Raw genomic sequence first — 19,267 nt, 5'->3', positions numbered from 1 at the left:
AATCAATCCAAGCAACCACTTATGGACTACGATATTCTGCAAATGTTGAATGTTCAACATTTGCACAAGATTTACTGTATATGGAAGAAACGTTGGGGCTAAAACTTGGGAATAATGAGAAAAGACTATTATATATTAGAATAACCTCTAGTCCCCTAATAATATTTGTTGCTCTTCTCTGCACTCTTTCTAGAGTCTCAACATCTTTTTTTACATGGTGGCGATCAAAACTGAATGCAGTATTCCAAGTGTGGCTTTACCAAGGCATTATAAAGTAGTATTAACACTTCTCATGATCTTGATTCTATACCTCTGTTTATGTAGCCTAGAACTGTTTTGGCTTTTTTGGCAGCTGCTGCACACTGCTGGCTCATATTTAAATGGTTGTCCACTAGGACTCCAAGATCCTTCTCACAGTTACTACTATTGAGCAAAGTACCATATATACTATACCCATTCATTTTGTTTTACTTGCCTAAATGTAGAACTTTACTTTTTTCACCATTGAATTTCATTTTGTTAGATAGCGCCCAATGTTCAAGCAATAAATTAACAGTCTTTTTTCCCAGGAACAATAAACCCTAAAGTTTTTGCTGTGATGTAGATAACCTTCTCATATTGGCCACCAGGCTCTATAACCCTGTGGAAAGGAAGCTATGAAGGCCTATACACACATCTCTATTTACCATGGCTGTGAACATTTGGACTAGGTAATATTGCTCCCTCCTTACAGAGGTTTCAGGATAAATTCTTCTTCTCTTCAGAAGAACAAGACAAAGTTGCCTGGAGAGGGTGGTGTCTTCTGGGCCTTCTTGAGCAGCTTCTTTCCATCACAGCTGACTATCAAAGAATGGATGCCAAGTCAACTTCTTCTTCTCTTCCCACCTCCACTCCTCTCCCCTGCCTGCACTGCATCTTTTTCAGTTTTTAAGCTTGAGGGCAAAAACAGCCTGGCTTTTTTTTAATTATTCAATAAACCATCCTGGGAGCTTCGAAGCTGAAGAATACAATACAAATGCTTTAGGCCAAAAAAAAAAAAATAGTTACAAATTCATCAACACTTTCTCCTCACCGGGACTAGTTTTCTATAAAGTTTTAATCATGAATTTTCTTCAGCGACATCTACAGATGGACTGATCTTCCCATTGAGATTAGACAGGTGTGCAGCTTGGACTACTTCAGCCAAAAATGAAAGATCTCTTTGTCTGCTCAAATATTCTTCTGATAAACCTACTGCCAGTTACCTGTAATCATTGTGCTGTCATAGCCTACAGAGTTTATTATAAGTGGTAACATTATTTAGGTAGTTTATTTAATGTTTTACTAAAATTACATAAACTATTACTTAATTTTATGGCATATTATATTATTACTATGTTTTGTTATTAGAATTACAGAAGTGCTATCTCAATTTTTAAACAAATAAAAGAAGTGCTTCCACGTTAACATCATTAAAAAGCAGCATTGTAAAGAATAACATTTGGCCACCTAAAGGGATCCCCATGAAAACATCCTCACAAGAAACTTAACATGAAAATCTTGAACGTTTGAGATTTTCTGAAAGAGCAAAACCTTTCTTCCTACATACAAATTTTTGCTCATCTCTGAGTTGAAAATTTGTGTAGCAAATCTCTATAACACTAAATAAAATTAAAACAACTTAAAATTAAAACAACCATTTTAGTTCATAGTCATGACACAATAAATCATAATTTGTCACTAATAAGTATCAGTGACTAAAATTCTAAAACTGATTTTTATAAATACCAAATATAGCACAGCTACACAATCTGCCAAAATATGTCACCTCCTACAGTAATGTTTCACGGAAACTAAAGTCTTGTGCAATACATTTTTACTACATTCAAGCTGAAAGGATGTCTACACAATCTTTGTCTTGCTTTTGATCCCACTTTAAATATTAGTAAAGATTATTTCCACCCTTTCTATCAGAAATAATTGTGGATAAACAAAATAAGTAACTTCTATCTGACAACTAAATATTGCTAGACACATCATTTAATGTCATGACTTCATCTGACATAGCCAAAAAGGAACTTGAATCTACAGACAGGCAAAAACTGCAAATCTGGACAATCTCCCCCAACATACGCACACATTACGATTGGGGGAGGGAGGGAAGAAGAGGGAGAGAGAGGGAGAGGGAAGGGGAGAGAGAGAAATATATGGTAAAATACAAATGATCAGGCATACGGTCCCAGTATGCATTTAGTCACATAATTTACAAGCCTTCAAAATATGTACTGCTTCCAAGAGCACTACATTAAAAAAAAATCTACTTCAGTAACACGAGGCTAGCACGATGTTTCATATTAATTCTAGGAGAGGATTGAAAACAACTAGAAGTTAACCTTTTGCCCGACTTCAGAAACAAGATCTCCCAAGCACATTGCCTGGTAACTAGAAACAGTTTTTTTGGATTTTTGGCCTTGTACACACCAAGTTCAACATACTAAAATGACTTCACAAAATACAGCACTTAATTATCTTTAGTTTCAATTCCAACGAAGTAAAAAGCCCAAACTGATTGAGGCTTTAATGAAAGACTTAATGAAAATAAAATATTTATCTCAAACATTTTGGATTAAACTTGGCCTATATGCATCAAAATGGAATGTTGGAAGAATAAACTGTATTTAATTCATGTCTTATCATAACAAGATCTCAGATATGGAAACACTTAGAAAGGTGTTGAAAGTGAAAAAAACACCATTCTGATCTCATACAAATGCTATTTCATTTATAAATGGAAGTAGCTCAGTTTGTTTTACATGCAATGGAATCACATTACTGCAACAGCAGAGATAGATAGATAGATAGATAGATAGATAGATAGATAGATAGATAGATAGATACATAGATGGATAGATACATAGATGATGGATGGATGATGATAGATAGATGTGTGTGTGTGCGCGCATGCGCAATAGAAGCTTAGGAAAAATATTGGAGCGAGATAAAACATTTCAACCTAGCTGCTCGTGTGTAATTCTTTTTTCAAAGGAAAAACATGTTTGGTCCATTAGTAACCATTCCACAGAGTATTTTGATTAATCTGAAAAACATAAAACCCTGAGTAATGTATTTGTGAGAATAAATGCATTTAGAGGTCTCTGTGGATTGTCAAGGATATTGTATTTCTAGTATTGCATCACAATTTATCTTCATCAGCAATGAGCTGAAATTACCAGATTCCAATTAATGTGTTTCTTATATCAGACTAAGGAGAAATGAAATTGGTGCTGCATCAGGTGGTAAGGAATTTGAAGTAAAGAAAGTAATTATTTCACTCATTTGCATTGTAATCAGAGTTGTTACATATTTACAGTTATGTTTCCTTTCCTCCGTCTCACCACCCAGTCCCAATTTCAGGTTTTCAGTTCAAAATTAAAATTTTTATGTTTTTAAAATTTGGAAACTTAATAAAATTTATTAAAAATAAATAAAATCTTTAAAAAAGATTTAAATAGGAATAAAATATAGTAACCTAACAAGAGTATCTTTCAGAGAAGACAACACACATTCACAAGACTCATTCAATGGTATGAACAATGGTACATCTTCATTTGGCCACACCATCTTTGACAGGCAGGATAACTATAGATTGTACGTGTGTATATCCATCCATCCATCCATCCATCCATCCATCCATCCATCCATCCATCCATCCATCCGTACACAGTACATGCATGCATGCATACAAACAGTATATATGCATTCAATTGATCACATAATTCCAAGAATTCTGCCTATATTTTAGTACCCATGGGACATGGGCACATAATATTTCCCTACTGCTTCAGCGTTAGCTTTCATAATAACAAAATAAATATGAATGAAAACTGGTCAGATGTGCTTTTTCTCTTCTTCAGCTGCCATGGTGTTAAGAGTGCGAAAACAGTGATATTTTCCCATATTTTTACAACATATGGTCTTTGTTGCTGAACATGCAACAGAAAATAGTGAAGTAGAGAACCAAGAGTTAAAATCCCCGCCACCACCAGTATTGATTTGCTTTGTTTTAGACAGTGATCAACATTTGTATCAGCCTTGCAAAACTGGCTACTTTGCATTTCAAGAAAACAAACATTCCCCTTATCATACAAATGCTCGGTATCTTTTACAGTAAATCAACGCTTTGATCAGTTTCCTATATCATATGCACAGAAATTCAATATATTCTCTCTTCATCAACCTGTTTCATTATTTTTTTAAAGGAGAAGCAATCTGATGACACTATCACCATGTTTCAGCTCAAAGATCTTCTTGCAGTTTAAAAAAATAAGCACAAAGGACTTCTAGAAGGAAAAAAGGTGCTTATACAAATTTGATATGTTTATTATATACTTGAATTATAGCTTTGTTCTGATAATATCTAGGCACTAATGCCATGATGGTTTATCAGGTAAAATAGCTACATCTTGCCTTATTTGCAGTGATGCTAGATCAGATGAGATTTCTGTTGCAACAATGGAGGGAATTGTTAGCAACACTAAAAATAAAGGACATTTCTAGATTCCTACATAGGGGCCTGAACAAAGGTTAAAAATCAAAATTAGTAACTGATATTCCTGGTATCATCTAGTGATTATACCTGACCATAAAATGGTGAACGACCTCACCAATGCTTTCCTATATATGATAAGCAGAAATTTGCTAATTATTAATGTTACATTTGTGTTTTTCAAACTTGACAGCCTTTATGTTGTGTGGGACTTAAATTCCTAGAATTCTCCAACTATCATGCTAATTGGGGAATTTGTGGGGTGGAAGTCCACACATCTTACACTTGCCAAGTTTGAAAAACACTGTGTTACGTCATGAAGGAATGCCAGAAGTTCATGACTAAGGATTGATTTTAAAGCCATGTGATTGAACATGTCATGAAAAATTATATTTGGAAAAAAACATTTGAATTGCAAAGGTGAAATGAGAAAACTGTTTCTTCAGCAGAAACTGAAGAAACAGCTGCAGCACTAAGCAGATCAAATTATATTTTTAAATAATTTCCACTTCATTAGCAATGAAGTAATCAAGAGCTCTTCATAAAGTGACTAGCAACACTTGATATGCATAACAACAAACTGTAGAGAAAATTATTTATAAGTTTCTCAGACTATTTTTGAAGGGAGGGAAATGAAAATGCACCTTTCAATTTAAATTTATCAAAGCATAACAAATATTATGCAGAGAATGAAAAGTATTATCTTTTGTTAGAAAATGCCAAGACTTAGCATTCCCTAATTAGTTGAAGTCATAATAAAGAACTGATTTTTGTATTCATTCTCCTTTTTTATTATCTAGGAGTTTTTTGCACTCTTTCTGGTCATCAATATTTTAATTATTTTTTGCCCAAAGGGGAAAAACAATTAGATAATTGTAAGGAATGCAAAAATAGCAAGTTAAGAGAGGCATTTCTAAAACAACCTCCTCCCTCTATACACTTTACTACCCACTTCCACTGGTTATGTTCCTTTCTACAATGCAAAAATAACTATATGATGAACTAAAGCAATGTCAAATAATATATCAAATCAAGTTGCCAAATCCAAGCAGTTTTAAGTCCAATGACCATCGGAGGACCTCTGCTGAAAGGCAGATTTTTGGTCATGAAATGAACATTTGTGTTGGATGAGTCAACCAAATGAGTCACTGGTTGAGTTGGGCCACTATACAAATTGAATAAATAAAAATAACTATTTTGCCAGCATGTAAAATTTTATGATCTGTTAAGTATCCTTTCTTTAGTATTGCTGTGGATTGGGACTTCCCATCTATTGGCCCCTATGTCCTTTTCCAGATTTACTGGTATAGTTTGGTTTACAACCTTTATGGATTCTTCTCTTCCTTGCCATATTTCTGTAGCAATTCTAACAGTAGCCTCCCTATTTGGTATATACCGTATTTATCGGCGTATAACACGCACAGGCGTATAACACGCATTCCCTTTAATATGCGGCGGGCGCAGCGTCGTGACGCTGCGCCGCCGCTAGGCACTATTGGGAACGGGACATCGGCGTATAACACGCATACATCATTTGCCCCCTATTTTCAGGGGGAAAAAGTGCGTGTTATACGCCGATAAATACGGTAATTGGACTGTTGGTCTTATTTTATTTCTAATACTAAAGATTCCTGTAAACAGAGAATATTATTTATAGTACACTGAAATCTCTTTTGCATAGAATTTCAGTATGCTCCATCTTTGTTTCTTCTTCAAACCAGTCACTGTTAATTGGAATTCTTTGATGTACCAATTCAAGCTGGGACATCCTTCAGAGTTTAAAAAACTTCTCTTGTTTTTCCATGTCTCTATCCTCATATGTTGTTCTAATACTGCTTTTTTTGTAAAACACAACTCTCAGAAAATCTTTATGAAGTTCCTTTTAAAAACTCTCTAAAACTCTGTGTAATTCCTTTCTGAGTTCTTTGTCTTTCTTGATTTGGCTTTTCTTTTCTTCTGGGCAATTTCCACCATTTGTTCCAAAATTGAATCTGCTTATGGCCAGTATCTTAAGTTCCAACCGTTATAAAATTGCTGCAGTTACATGATTGTGATATGGGTGCTTGACAACTAGCTAGTAATGATGATGGTTGCAGTATCTTGCAGTCATATGATCAGCATTTCATTGCTGGCAGAAAGTCACAGATGCTGATCATGAGACACTACACCTAAAGATGATATGGATTTTTCCTAATGACTGCAACAGGAATTGTCAGAATGCGGGTCATAAGTTGACATGCTCATCTGACGTTGTGCTTTGTGTTGTTTTACTGACACAGTTCCTGGTCCCAATTACAATCATTAGCTGAGGACTACAGTTATATCATATGATGATATTCAGGTTTTGTTTTTTTTCAGCTATGCCTACAGACTATAAAGCAGAGATGTCAGGGATGTTTAAACTTGAGACTTTTTCCTTGAATGCTTCTAAATTAATAGATACTTGTAACAGTATTATTTTGTGTCCTTGAAATCAGGGAGTCCTATGTTTACAACAATGGCCAACTTTAAGTAGAGAATCACCGGTAACCCCCTTGCTAATTTCAAAAAATTTCGGATGCATGGAGGAACTGGATTACCTTTTCTTATAAAATGCAAGTTTGCTGGCTTAATAAAGAGAAAACTTACGAGTACAGGTAAGCTACCTATTTTGCTATATTATATCACGATACAGAAAAGTTGCTTTGTTTGCTTGGTTAGTTAGAGTCAGCAACAGCAACCTGTTGATTAAAGCTGCAATGTACTGCTAATTTACTCCATAGTAGGCCCTCTTAGATCAAGAGCACTGTCTGGATTCAGAAGACTGAGGGCTCTGACCTAAGGATAATGATGTCCCCAGAGAGGAGAGAGCTGGCAGGGAATGTGTTACCTTCTTAGGCCAATTAGGGTTGCCTTTGAAGTTAATGGTGATTATGTCCCTAAAATGTACCCGGAGAACTATTTTAGTATTGACAGAAAGATAAAATACATAGCTGAGTAACTGACACTGAATTATTAATGCTGCATTAAAAAGCTTGAGAGCCTCTAAGGCGCTACATTTTCTCTTTGATGGGCTTTGGCATTTAGACTAACTGGTTATTAGTGTTTTTAAAGTGATTGTTTTCTTTCAGAAGGTAAGAATATTATGTAACTTTGGCAGACTGCTGCAACATTGCTCGTATCATGGCCACTGTAGCAACTAACACAGATGAGAAAATATCAACAACATACCATTCTCAGCCACCTATACATAAAACATATTGTACATCTCTTGTTTCACTGTTTATTGATATGTACAAATTCACTGACAATAATGGCAATCTTTCAATCTTCTCGCAGGGGAAATCAGATTTTTGAATGACAGTGTATTGTCTTCATCTGCCACAACCTACTGACAAGATATTCTCCGACTAGTCAAATTAAAGTGCCTGAAACTCAAAGCTCATACTGCTGAAAGAAGGCAGAAGATTATATACAATCTTCTGCACGTATTGGAGCTGCTGCAGAAATAGTGGTTTTATGATCCCCCCAAAAAACAAAAAATCAAATAAAACAGTCTCAACAAAGTGGAGACTCCAGCAGGATTAAATGTTTATACAATGGAATGTAGCCATTAGATAATTACAGATTCTTTATATATTACCTAGTATTAAATGTCACTCTATTTTACTTGACAGTTGTGACAATTAATTTAAACTTGGAAAGAGGTTGGAAGGTCAAAGCTTAGAGATTTCCAGTAATTAACTACAACTGATAAGCTTTTAGAAACCAGGCCTTATGTAAAATTTATTGGTCATTCACACTGATAGGCTAGGGTCCCAAATCCTTCTTAGGTTTTAACTTGAGAAACTAAACATATCCATTTGGCACTGTTTTTAAACCTCTGATCAGAATAAAATAGCATTGTGTATTGTCATCATGCTTGTAGAAAACAATGCTCTATCTAAGGCTGTCATGCAGAATTTACATACTTAGAAAAAGCTGACCCTTTAACTTCCAAAAAGTTGTGAATTTTTTTTATTAAGATTTATGACTTATAGAAGGTGTCAGATGCCCTCTTCATATTACTAATTGTTTCAGGCCTGTCTTACATTTTTTAAATACACGATTTTTCAGCTATATTTCATTTTTCTTTTGAATAATCTTGGACTCTAAATAACATTCGCAGGAAAAAAATCCTCAAACTTTTTATTTTGTTTGTTTATTTTGTTTTTGTTTGTGTTAAACAAAACTATAAACTATAAAACTGAACTATAAAAGAAAATGAGTCAGGGAAACAGGACTACAAAATAATTTATCAAATATTATTTCAAATATTATTCCTAGGAGAAAAAATGTTTTTACTCCACCACAGAAGTTAGTGAATATTTTGGCAATGTTTTTATTCTATCAGAATGTTTATAAACCAGGGACTGAACTTTCTTCCTCTGTTTTTCACAAAATCTTATGAGTTGTATGCATACTTAAGAACTATATTAGATAAGAATAAAGTGAGATTAGAGGCTAGGAAACCTATTTTGTGAGCACATAATCAAAATAGCTTTTCAGCATCTAGCACAACATTGGAATCATAGCAGAGCTGTTATAAAACTGATCTAGTAATACTGAGGAAATAGCTTTGCTGATCCAGAAAGCTTTAAAAATGTTATATATATATGAAAATAATATTTTACCATAGAAATATGAAGGATTTTTTTCTTTCTGAAAAGGTTCTACCATTAATGGCAGATCAGATGATTTGCATACAGAAAATCCTCACTACAATTGCTGACACCTTAAGATTCTTAATGATTGGGCATGGTAAAGATCCAGCTTCAGCCCTAGGGCCAGATTCTAATTTTGGAAGTTTCAAGGACCCCTTTTTAAGGATGAACAAAGTAAAAATGGATACATCTTGTGGTGATGATTGTAACAATGTTATTTTCATGAGCTTAAACATATCAAGTTGTTTTGACAGAACCTCTCTCAACTGTATCTCCAATTTATCATGGGATAATTTAACATGAAATTGGTTCCTGGCATCAAGGAAAACTGTTCGCTGCAGTGGGTAATTCCAAAAACTGTGTATCTCTGGAGTGCTACAAAAATTATTCATTATTTGCTTGCATGCCATAACCTCTTATTTTGAAAAAAATATTTTGTTTTTTATTCATTCTTACTGTATTTTGCAGTTCCAGTAGTGTAAGCTCAGATTTATGTCATGCAGGAGCTGTTTAACATAAGAAATGTTAATCTGTTAAAGTTAATTAAATCTTATCTGATTTCCTATATTTTTAGGGCTCTAGCTTGTTCACCAAAAATATAAACTATGATTACATAATACCTAATTGATTCAAGGTTCTGCTCAGTTTGCTAATCTGATTTGCTAGAATTATCTTTTTTTTTTAATTTAGAAGCCTTTTTTCTGTCCATAAAATGAGGAAAGCAACTGGTTCTAGACTTCTCACTAAGCTAGAGCTTTGAAAAGTATGAAAGTAAAAATAACCAAGAATGTTAGTTTCCATAACCAATTTGAGTTGTTGTACCACAAGTTTTTCCTAGTATTTCCATTTAAAAACTTACAACTTGTTTTCCAGTAAAGAAGCATAATAGAACATTTCAATTCAGCTCTGTCAGCTTGCTGCTCCATGGTAAGCAATGAAATCCTTGTAACTCTCCGAAAGCTGTCACAGCACTGGCTTTGATGAGATTAATGCATAATAATGCTAATATTGCTGCTTTTATTCCCGTGGAGTATATAGAAAGGTTCTAAGGAATTGCATACTGACAGAATAGCATGTTATTTGGAACAAAGCTGAAATGAACAAGCTTTTTAGGATTGTAAAGTCTTTTGGAAGCCACAATTATTACAGGTATGCGAACGCTGGTAATACCACAGGGTTTCTCAAACGGCATCTGTGTACCATTCACTGCAACCAGAATTTTCTCAAAATTACGTTTTCCTTTAAAATACTCATAGGTTGCTGACAAGGATATTAGCTTCCCTTTAATCTCCAAACATGCAGGAAAATTGTCACCTGGCAATATTTTTTTATAATATCATCATACGCCTAAATAGTAAAAGATAAATTCAGAAACAGCCTTTCTGCGGCAGTTCAATATCCTCCGACTTACATTCTGCTACATACTGTTCCCTGGGATAAGCTCATATTTCAAATGAGTTCAATTTCTGTGGTGCCAAGCAGAGGAAAAAACTGCAATCAAGAATTACAAGGTGGCGTCTGAATCAGGTCAAAGGTTGGGTTTTTTTTTTTTGTGGGGGGAGAGCGGGTTTAAAAGTTCACTAACACCACAAATAATATATTTCTTTGATTACTTCATACTTAATGTTACACTGTCATTCTAAATTTGCTTGTCTTTATCATCATGACAACAGTTTTATCAGGAAGCTTAGCTTACTGTTTTATGAAAATTATTTGTTGCCTTGAGGCAAGGAAAAAAACATTGAGATATTTGTGAGAAGTTCTGCTAATGTTATCAAAATTATTTTAGCTGTCCTAAGAATTTCTGCTCTAGCTTGGCAGGACACACTTTATCAATTTTAATTTTGCTTCAGAAAAAAATAATAAGAATTGGAAGTTCTTACAGTAAATGCTGTAAAACAGAGCCATTATTTCAGATTAGGTTAAGTGAAAAATTAGCTCCAAACTATGTATCAAGAAACTCAGTTCACTGTTGTAAGTGTTAAAACATTGCATTTGTTTGCTTTTCTATCTGGTATACATAATTCATCCTGAATATGCACGTTTTAATTTTTATTTATACCAATAATGCAGCACAGAAAAAATAGCAATTTTTCTTTGTGATTTTTCACTTCAATTGCCTTTCATTGCAAAGTATAGTCAAGGAAAATTATTCACATCCAACTTGTATCTCTTAGCTAATTAAATTACATAAATTGCAACTGTAATGCCCAAACATGTGTTATTCTACCATATTCTTTTTAAAGACAAATAACGTATATAAAACCAGCATTTGAAAAGATTTGAAGAATTCAAATACCAAATTATATCTAATAAGTTAAGCAGTCCTTCAACCAAATATTTCACTTTAACCTACCCCATTGTATTTTACACAGCATGCTAAACTATAATTGATTTTAACCTGTTAGTTAAATAAACCAGAATAACTTATGTCATACAATAACTTATGTCATACAACTTAAGTCATATGTAATACATTTAACACTAAGTCATAAAAATAATTTACATATGACTGTGGTAGGTTCACATAACATACAAAGTTAAGATCAAACAAGTTACATGGTAACTTAAGATAATATGTAAATTCAGTTACATATACAAGAAGAAAATGTTTCAAGAATGTGTTATTTCCTATATAGAAATGAAAAAGGTCACAACCACTGTAGCTGATGATGCCAAACCAAGAAAGTAATAACAATGATAAACAGCTTTTGTTAAAAAAGCAAAATCATACCTTGACAACTGACTTGCTATTGAGACAGTAATGCATTCCTATAGCATATTTTATGTTGAAAGTGTAAAATTATCTTTCAAAATTTTATATAATTTACCTCTTTAAAACAAAAACAAAGGTTTATTTGTGTATAGTGAAAATACTTCTGAAAGCTCTAAATCAGCAATGACAAATTAAACACGAATCAGATGTCTCCTGAAATCCAGGCTCAATGTCATACTGGAGAAAGAGAAATGATTTATATTGTTCTTATTTATCATATGGAATTGTAAATCTCAAGTACTCCATAGGAAACTAACTAAAGAAATTAACTTCTTCAAATATAAACTTTTAAATATAACAAGTCTTACTTAATAGGCTCATGTCAAAGTTTTATCCCAGAGAAAGTAACTTGACTGACCATTATGGTTTGATCGCTGTATTCCGAAAAGTATGTAACAAAGCCAGAACAGAGGCAGAAAAGAGAAATTAAAATTGAAGGAGCTATAGCTTTGAGTTTGAAGCCTTTTGCTTAGAGTGAAGGCAAGTAAGGCAAGATGCAATAGATGTACACTTATGGAAAATAGGTGATTTTCTCAATTTTTCACAAAGTGATTTTCTCTCACACTGGTTTAGAACATAGAATAAATAATTCAATGAAACTAACTGTTGGTAGATTCAAGACCAATAAATGGAGCCGCTGCCTTCTAAGATGTAGAGAAAATTATGGAATTGTTTGCTATCAAATGAGGTGATGGCTAATCAGTTTGTTAGCTGTTATTTTTTAAACCAAAGGCACTTGATTCTCAATACAAGATGCTAAGAAGCAACAACAAAAGTCTTGCAGGATCCAAACTGAGTCGGTCACTGGGACAAGATATTTTGTCGTCCATGCTTTGTTGTATATTCGCCTTCATTTGTAATAAAAGTCTTCCTAGTGATCAGTCATGGCTCCAGATATTTTTGTTATGGGTGCCATAGGCCCAGTGATTTGTGTGTGTGTGTGTGTGTGTGTCAAATGTTTACCTTATTTGCTATGAAATAAACTGTAATGATTTAGATAAATATCAATAAATTTGCTCTTGATGCTGTAAGCAAAATTCACTAGCCTAACAAATTACAAAGTTAAATCACATCAAGGAATATATTCTAGATAAAGTTTTAAATACCTAGGTATATACTAGGCGTTAGATTAAGGCAGGGGTCTCAAAACTTGGCAACTTTAAGACTTGTGAACTTCAACTCCCCAAATTCTGGGAGTTGAAGTCCACAAGTTTTAAAGTTGCCACGTTTGAGGACCCCTGGACTAAGGAGACAACAGTGACATAAGGCAACCTCTTGGTCAGATAAGAAAGGCAAGGCATGATATTATTTATTCATGTCTTGAATAAATAGTTGGCCAAGCTGGCAGCTCCCAAATGGCCTTTCCCTTTCGTTTCAGATTCATAGCTTCACTAGGTTTTAGCATCACTAAAGCTGTCTGTATCAAAATAACAGCAGCAAAGACAAGCTTATTGTGACAACAGTGGTTGAATGAACCTATACACAAATAATGAGAGAAGTTCATCAACAGCTCTTCTTTGATTTGTGATTCTTGTATTCCTGAAAGATCATTTGTAAGTTATCTTGTGCTATACATGCACAACAGCAATTCAAAATATTTCTTTGCTGTACAATACGTCCAGAGAGAGTCAGGTGGCAATGAGAGGGAAGGAGATAATTAAGATAATCACCACTCAACAGGTATATTTATAAACTTTCGGCTGAGTGGTCTTTATGAATCAGTATGACTTGGGCATGCTACTTTTATCAAGTTGAATTTCTCAGGCGATTTCAGAACTATTTCGGAAAAGCTAGATATAAAGTGTTTGAAGTTGACCCCTCAAAGTATTGTTTGGAGCTTGAAACAAAAATAACACAAAAGGAGGAAGTAATTTTTTAGACAAAACAGAGAGCAACTGTATATTTTAATAAAGAGGGCAATATAATCCCGCTCACTCAGAATTTGATTCATTATTGATCATATATGGAAGCAGTACAATTTCTGAAAATGTTCATTTAGCTTTTAAGCATAACATTGTTTGGTATACACTGTGAGTACCTGACAATCTCTTTAGAACTTTTACTTTTATTCTTTTTCCAATTCAACAAATTTTAATTAAAACATGTAATTATTAAAGAGTTTAAAATAGCTTGTATTTCTACCAGAAACTGTGCTTTCTTGTTATTGATAGGTCTACTCATTACTCTGGTATAAGTATGCTTTGTGGTATGCTGTACACATTTTTATTCTGTTACCATACAAATATGCCATGATGTCTTTTATATAATTCTCCTTTACCCTTCTATGTTTGTCCTTTAGTAAACAGCACCTATCCAAGGACATGAATAAAACCCAAAAAATAGATATGCATCTGTAGCAATAATTGAGGGCCACTGAAATGTCATTTTCCTGATATATGACCTTAGTTTCATCACAATTAATATAACTGTTTATTAATATACAATTAATACAAAAACTCTTTCAATTTTTCTAAACTCAAACCATTCTGCACATGTTGTTTAACAATTTATCTTGAACTCAGGGAACTATATACTTTGAACAACAACATGTACAGTTTGGAATTAATTTTGGGTTCATATGGGTTGCAAGACTTCAAGAAAATTTCTCCTATTGTAATTCATCTCTTCATTTGTCCTGTATCTACACTAAACTATTATGTTATTGGTAAAACAGAAAATTTGTAGAATAGTCAAACAATGACAGTTTTCTTTTGTAAGTTCTTTATAAGCATCAATTTAGTGGGCCAGAACAGAGCTGCTTTTCCCTTTCTATGTTTGTCCATAATTCTTTTAAGCCATTCTGCAGTCTTTAAATCAGAATAATTTTCAATAGGCTTTCTTTAGTTGTTGCACCAACTCTGAGTAACCATATCTTCTTAGCTATAAGCAACCTTTCCAATGAAATGGCAACAAGCTGTAAGATTTGGTATTCAGACTGATAAGAAATCTAGTATCCTTTCCCAAACAATCAATAGATGCAGTCTCCTTATTCACAAGAAACAAACCATTTTAAATAGGAAGCATGCAAGAAAAACGTAGCAGAAATACAGTGCCCTAATTTATCTATACAGTATGCAGATTTCTCATCTGGAATTAAAGTGCTTGCCAGCACTGCTGCTACCTTAACCTTCCTTTTAAATAAGAGCTCTGAGAGAATGGATAATGGAATTAACTGTGTCCATTCCAGGTGATCACTGGAGAAATCTGACATAAACAAAGCAAAACACAATATTTCCAAATTCACTATATTCAAATCAACAGTCCAAGGTAGGCTGGGTTAAAACATCACCATAATTGGCCACATACTGTTGCAGAAAGTACTTTGGATTGGCTACATAAGACTTCCCTTTAAGACTGTATCACACTTAAGGTAAAGTATTAAAATAAGTAGGTACACATATTTCATGTAAAAGACCAGGACATTATATCTCTTGACCATTTTCCTTATCAGACTCACTTTTATTGGACAATTTCTCACATACCCTCCACCACCACCCCACCAAGAAATGGCCCTTTGCTTTGTTGATCTTTCTGATAAATCCCCCCCGGTGCTTATGTGATTTCCGAACATCTTGGCTATATTTATGTCATTGTCATAAATCATTTTAGCCATTGTCTATACATTGCAGGATGAAGGCCTCTTCCACATGTTTCCAGCCCATACAGTCCTGAGCTTTATTTTGGGCCTGCAACACTTGTTGATGCATTAATGTCATATTGGACTAAAGGCCTTAAAAACTAGCATTTTTGCTTAGACACCATTAAAAAACAGAATAAAATATTTAGGCCTTCATACACAGCAATTTTTCCTGTAAAACTATTCTCCCATATCAGTTTTGTACACCGTGTTTTCCCCACGAATATGATTGCTCTCCCTACTCGTCTCCTTGTTGAATTAAAGCTCTTCCACCTTATAGCAGTTGGCATCATGGTTGGTTTCTCACTTGCTTCAGATGTAGTCTGGATTTCATGTCTCAAATATAGCTAATTTACATGGAATCCCTCTTTAATTTGCTTTCTCCTGCAACGGGAATAATCCACTTCAGGCAAACCTTCTTTAAGAGGCTCAGTGAGGAATGCTCAAGTCTGCAGAATAATGATTTTTTTTAAATGAATGTGATAAAAATACTTTTTCTTTCAAACAAAAGGATTCGGTCAAAGTGGGAGATATGGCTACATCACTATATAATAAGAGAATATTAGGCTACACAGGCTTTTGGTCTGATAAAGAAGGGCTCCTCTTATGTCTTTATATGCAGTATTAGCTGTGCAAAGGTTTAAAGCTGTCTGAAGATGAGCTATTCTAGCTCAACAACTGACCTTCCTCTTCTGCAGAAGCTAGCAGTGTTCCTTAATGAGCTACTGCTTGACTTCTATGGATTGAAAAAGAAGAAGTTATCCTTGGACGGAGATGAAGAAGATAATGTCCTCGGGCTGAAAATCCAAAAGGTATTATAGTTTGTATCTTGTTCACATCTAAATTATGCCTGAGGCAGAACACTATTAAACACAGAGACAACTGTGTATGTACTTTCATCATAAATGTTTGGGCAGCGACTTCAAAGAGCTGTGTTTTATGCAGAATGAAACAAGAAGACATTCACTTTTGTAAATGATTCATACAGCAATTTTTTGACTGTTCAGTTGTGTTACTGCTGATATAAACTTTCTCTCAGACTTGCGAATCCCTACCTTTCTATAATCCCAATGTCTTGGGGGGTAGATATTCCTGTTACTCTGAACCATCCTAGATCTTTCTTTCCTAATTAAATGTCATATAATGTTTTATATCTGTATTTGGGAAAGGAGTGTACCAAGGTTGCATGCTATCACTATATTTCTTTAACTTATGTACAAAATATATCAGGAAAAATGCTGGATTAGAAGAAATAGAAATTGGAATCATAATTGCTGAGAAGAATAACAACCTCAGATATGCTGAGCATATCCCCTTGATGGCTAGAAGTGAAGAAGAATTAAGGACTCTTTTACTAAAGATGAAAGAAGGCAACACAAAATCTACTCTACTGCTCAACATAAATCCAAAGCCAAAACAAAGCTTATGTCAGCAATGCCAGCCCAATGAAAACAGGTAAAGAAGTTGTGTTTCAAAGGTATCAAAGAATTAACCCCCTTAAAAACCTATGTACTACTAAAATTCTCATGCGAGTTTGATACGTTATAAATTTTAATTGGGCAATAACTGAGCATAGGGCAAGCTTTGTCAACAAAGGTACCTCAAATGGACTTAGAGATTGCTAGGGCACATTACTTGATAAATTGGTTGCTGCTTCAGTGACATAGCACAGCTCCTGCTGTGAGATGATTGCAGATGATCCTCATTTTCAATATTCCCTGAGAGCTTCCCAAAAGTCAATGGAGGAGAACCAGGAAGGAATGGATACAATAAATGACACTCCTTGCCATCTTCCCACAAGTGCTTTCATTGCTTACGGGAAAGTCATGGGGAGAAGGTCAATGGAAAAACAGCACATCCTCCACCAGTTCCTCTGAACTCGAAATATCTTGCTCCCTCCTCATCTGATTCAAAGTGGTAACCACATTCTCTCTGATTTCAGCTAATCAGGCTTTGAGAGAAGTGTGTCATTCAATATTGAGAAACCACTTTTCTACATGAAAGTGAAGGCTGTATTGTAGAACACAAGACCCAATCCATTATAAATATCTACATTTTTATAATAGAAATAGAAATGCATTGACTATGCTGTTTTTCATTTGTTCATGTATTCAAATGTTCATGTTCAACAATTTTTAGAACTGTATTGAAAGTATACTATGTATATCAATGTACTCATCTGATAGACACATACCACACACACACACACACACACACACACACACACACAAACAAACAAACATATACATACATACATACATACATACATACCATACATACATACATACCAGTGGTGCTATTCTACTGGTTCGTGCCGGTTCTGGTGTACCAGTAGTGCCTAAGATCAGCGGAGACCAAACTGGTTCTCTCTGATGAGCTGCTCTTGGGCCCACCCGCCTGCCCAGGCTCCCATATTGACCTTTATTTCCTGCTTTTGAAGCGCAGCTGATTTGCGCAGCACTGCAGATTGCCGCGCATCAGCTGTTGAAGCTACAGGGAGAGTGCAGGATTGCAGGAGGTGAGTAGGAAAGCTTCTGTGCATATGCAAAGTGTGCATCTGGAGCATGCGCACAAATTGCACCCACCAAGCTACACACACCGAACCAGTGGTAAACCACTTTGAAAACTACCACTGATATGCATGTATGTATGTTTGTGTATATGTGTGTGAGTGTGTATTCATATTATATGAAAAGTTGAGGATTATTGCCTGGCTGAAGCTATTCTATAAATTCTTCAGAATCATATCTCTACAGCTTTAGTTCCCTGCTTTTTTTTTTACTGTGTTATTAAAAGGAAGGAGCCAGTATACATTCAGTATGCATTTGATTTGTTGGTTACTATGTTAGGAAGCCGATTCTAAGATAATATTTTAGGATCGTTTCATCATCGGAAAACATAGAACAGGGACAGAAACAAACATATTACCTGCACATTTGGTTCGGGTAATCAGTGGAGGGCCTGGCTGACCTGTGCCGCCTTCTCCAGGTCTGGTTAGAAGAACACGAATCTCATATTCGGTGTCTGGGTCCAAATGCCATAGCTTATATGTCGGTGCATTCACTGCATGCGTTTCTGTCCAGGTCCCTGTTGTCATATGGTATTCCACCTCTTTTAGGATGATAGGTCCATCCCCAATAATGGAATTTGCATTCAGCTGAATGAGCAGGTAAGTCGGTCCAACTCCAAGCAACTGTGGGGGAGCTATTGGTCTAGGAGGTTCTGTAAGATAGAACAAAAGCCAATTGTGTAAGCAAGATAATAAAACAGTAAGATAGTAAACAAAAATCAAGTCAGAGATTAGAATCATAAAGATTGCACAACAACGATCATTCTAAGTAAATGGATGAATATTTAAACATAATTTAATTTTAGATTTAGAAAGATTATTATTTAATTTATTTGCTTTCTAAAGCCATCCTTCTCAACAAATGATTTTTATTGTTCTTAGCCAATAATATATAGGTGTATATGCATGTATAGATAAACTTAAAAGTCCAATAAAAATAAAATACAACCTCTGATTTCCTGCAGATGAGGAGAGAGAGAGAGAGAGACAGATTTATTGATGGAAAAATTAAGGAAACACATACATTCCTAAGTAGAATGAACCTAATAAGAGAAAATGCAAACATTTTCCAATGCAA

The 19,267-nt window shown here is 34.6% G+C and overlaps 1 protein-coding gene across 26 annotated transcripts in view; it reads right to left on the bottom strand.

The window, feature by feature from the left end:
* PTPRK (protein tyrosine phosphatase receptor type K) overlaps positions 1–19,267 on the bottom strand; it is a 390,148-nt gene that overhangs the window by 149,027 nt on the left and 221,854 nt on the right. For all 26 annotated transcript variants that reach the window (XM_087941283.1, XM_087941299.1, XM_087941305.1 and 23 more), the window contains exon 7: positions 18,549–18,842. In XM_087941283.1, coding sequence (XP_087797409.1) covers positions 18,549–18,842 — 294 coding nt within the window. The remainder of the gene's footprint in view (positions 1–18,548; positions 18,843–19,267) is intronic.

The sequence above is a fragment of the Pseudonaja textilis genome, chromosome 1, assembly GCF_049901715.1.
Source record: "Pseudonaja textilis isolate UNSWEBS1 chromosome 1, rPseTex1.2, whole genome shotgun sequence".
NCBI classification, from domain to species: Eukaryota; Metazoa; Chordata; class Lepidosauria; order Squamata; family Elapidae; genus Pseudonaja; species Pseudonaja textilis.
The sequence above is the reverse complement of the archived record's forward strand: the minus strand, read 5'-3'. Positions and strand labels throughout refer to the sequence as shown.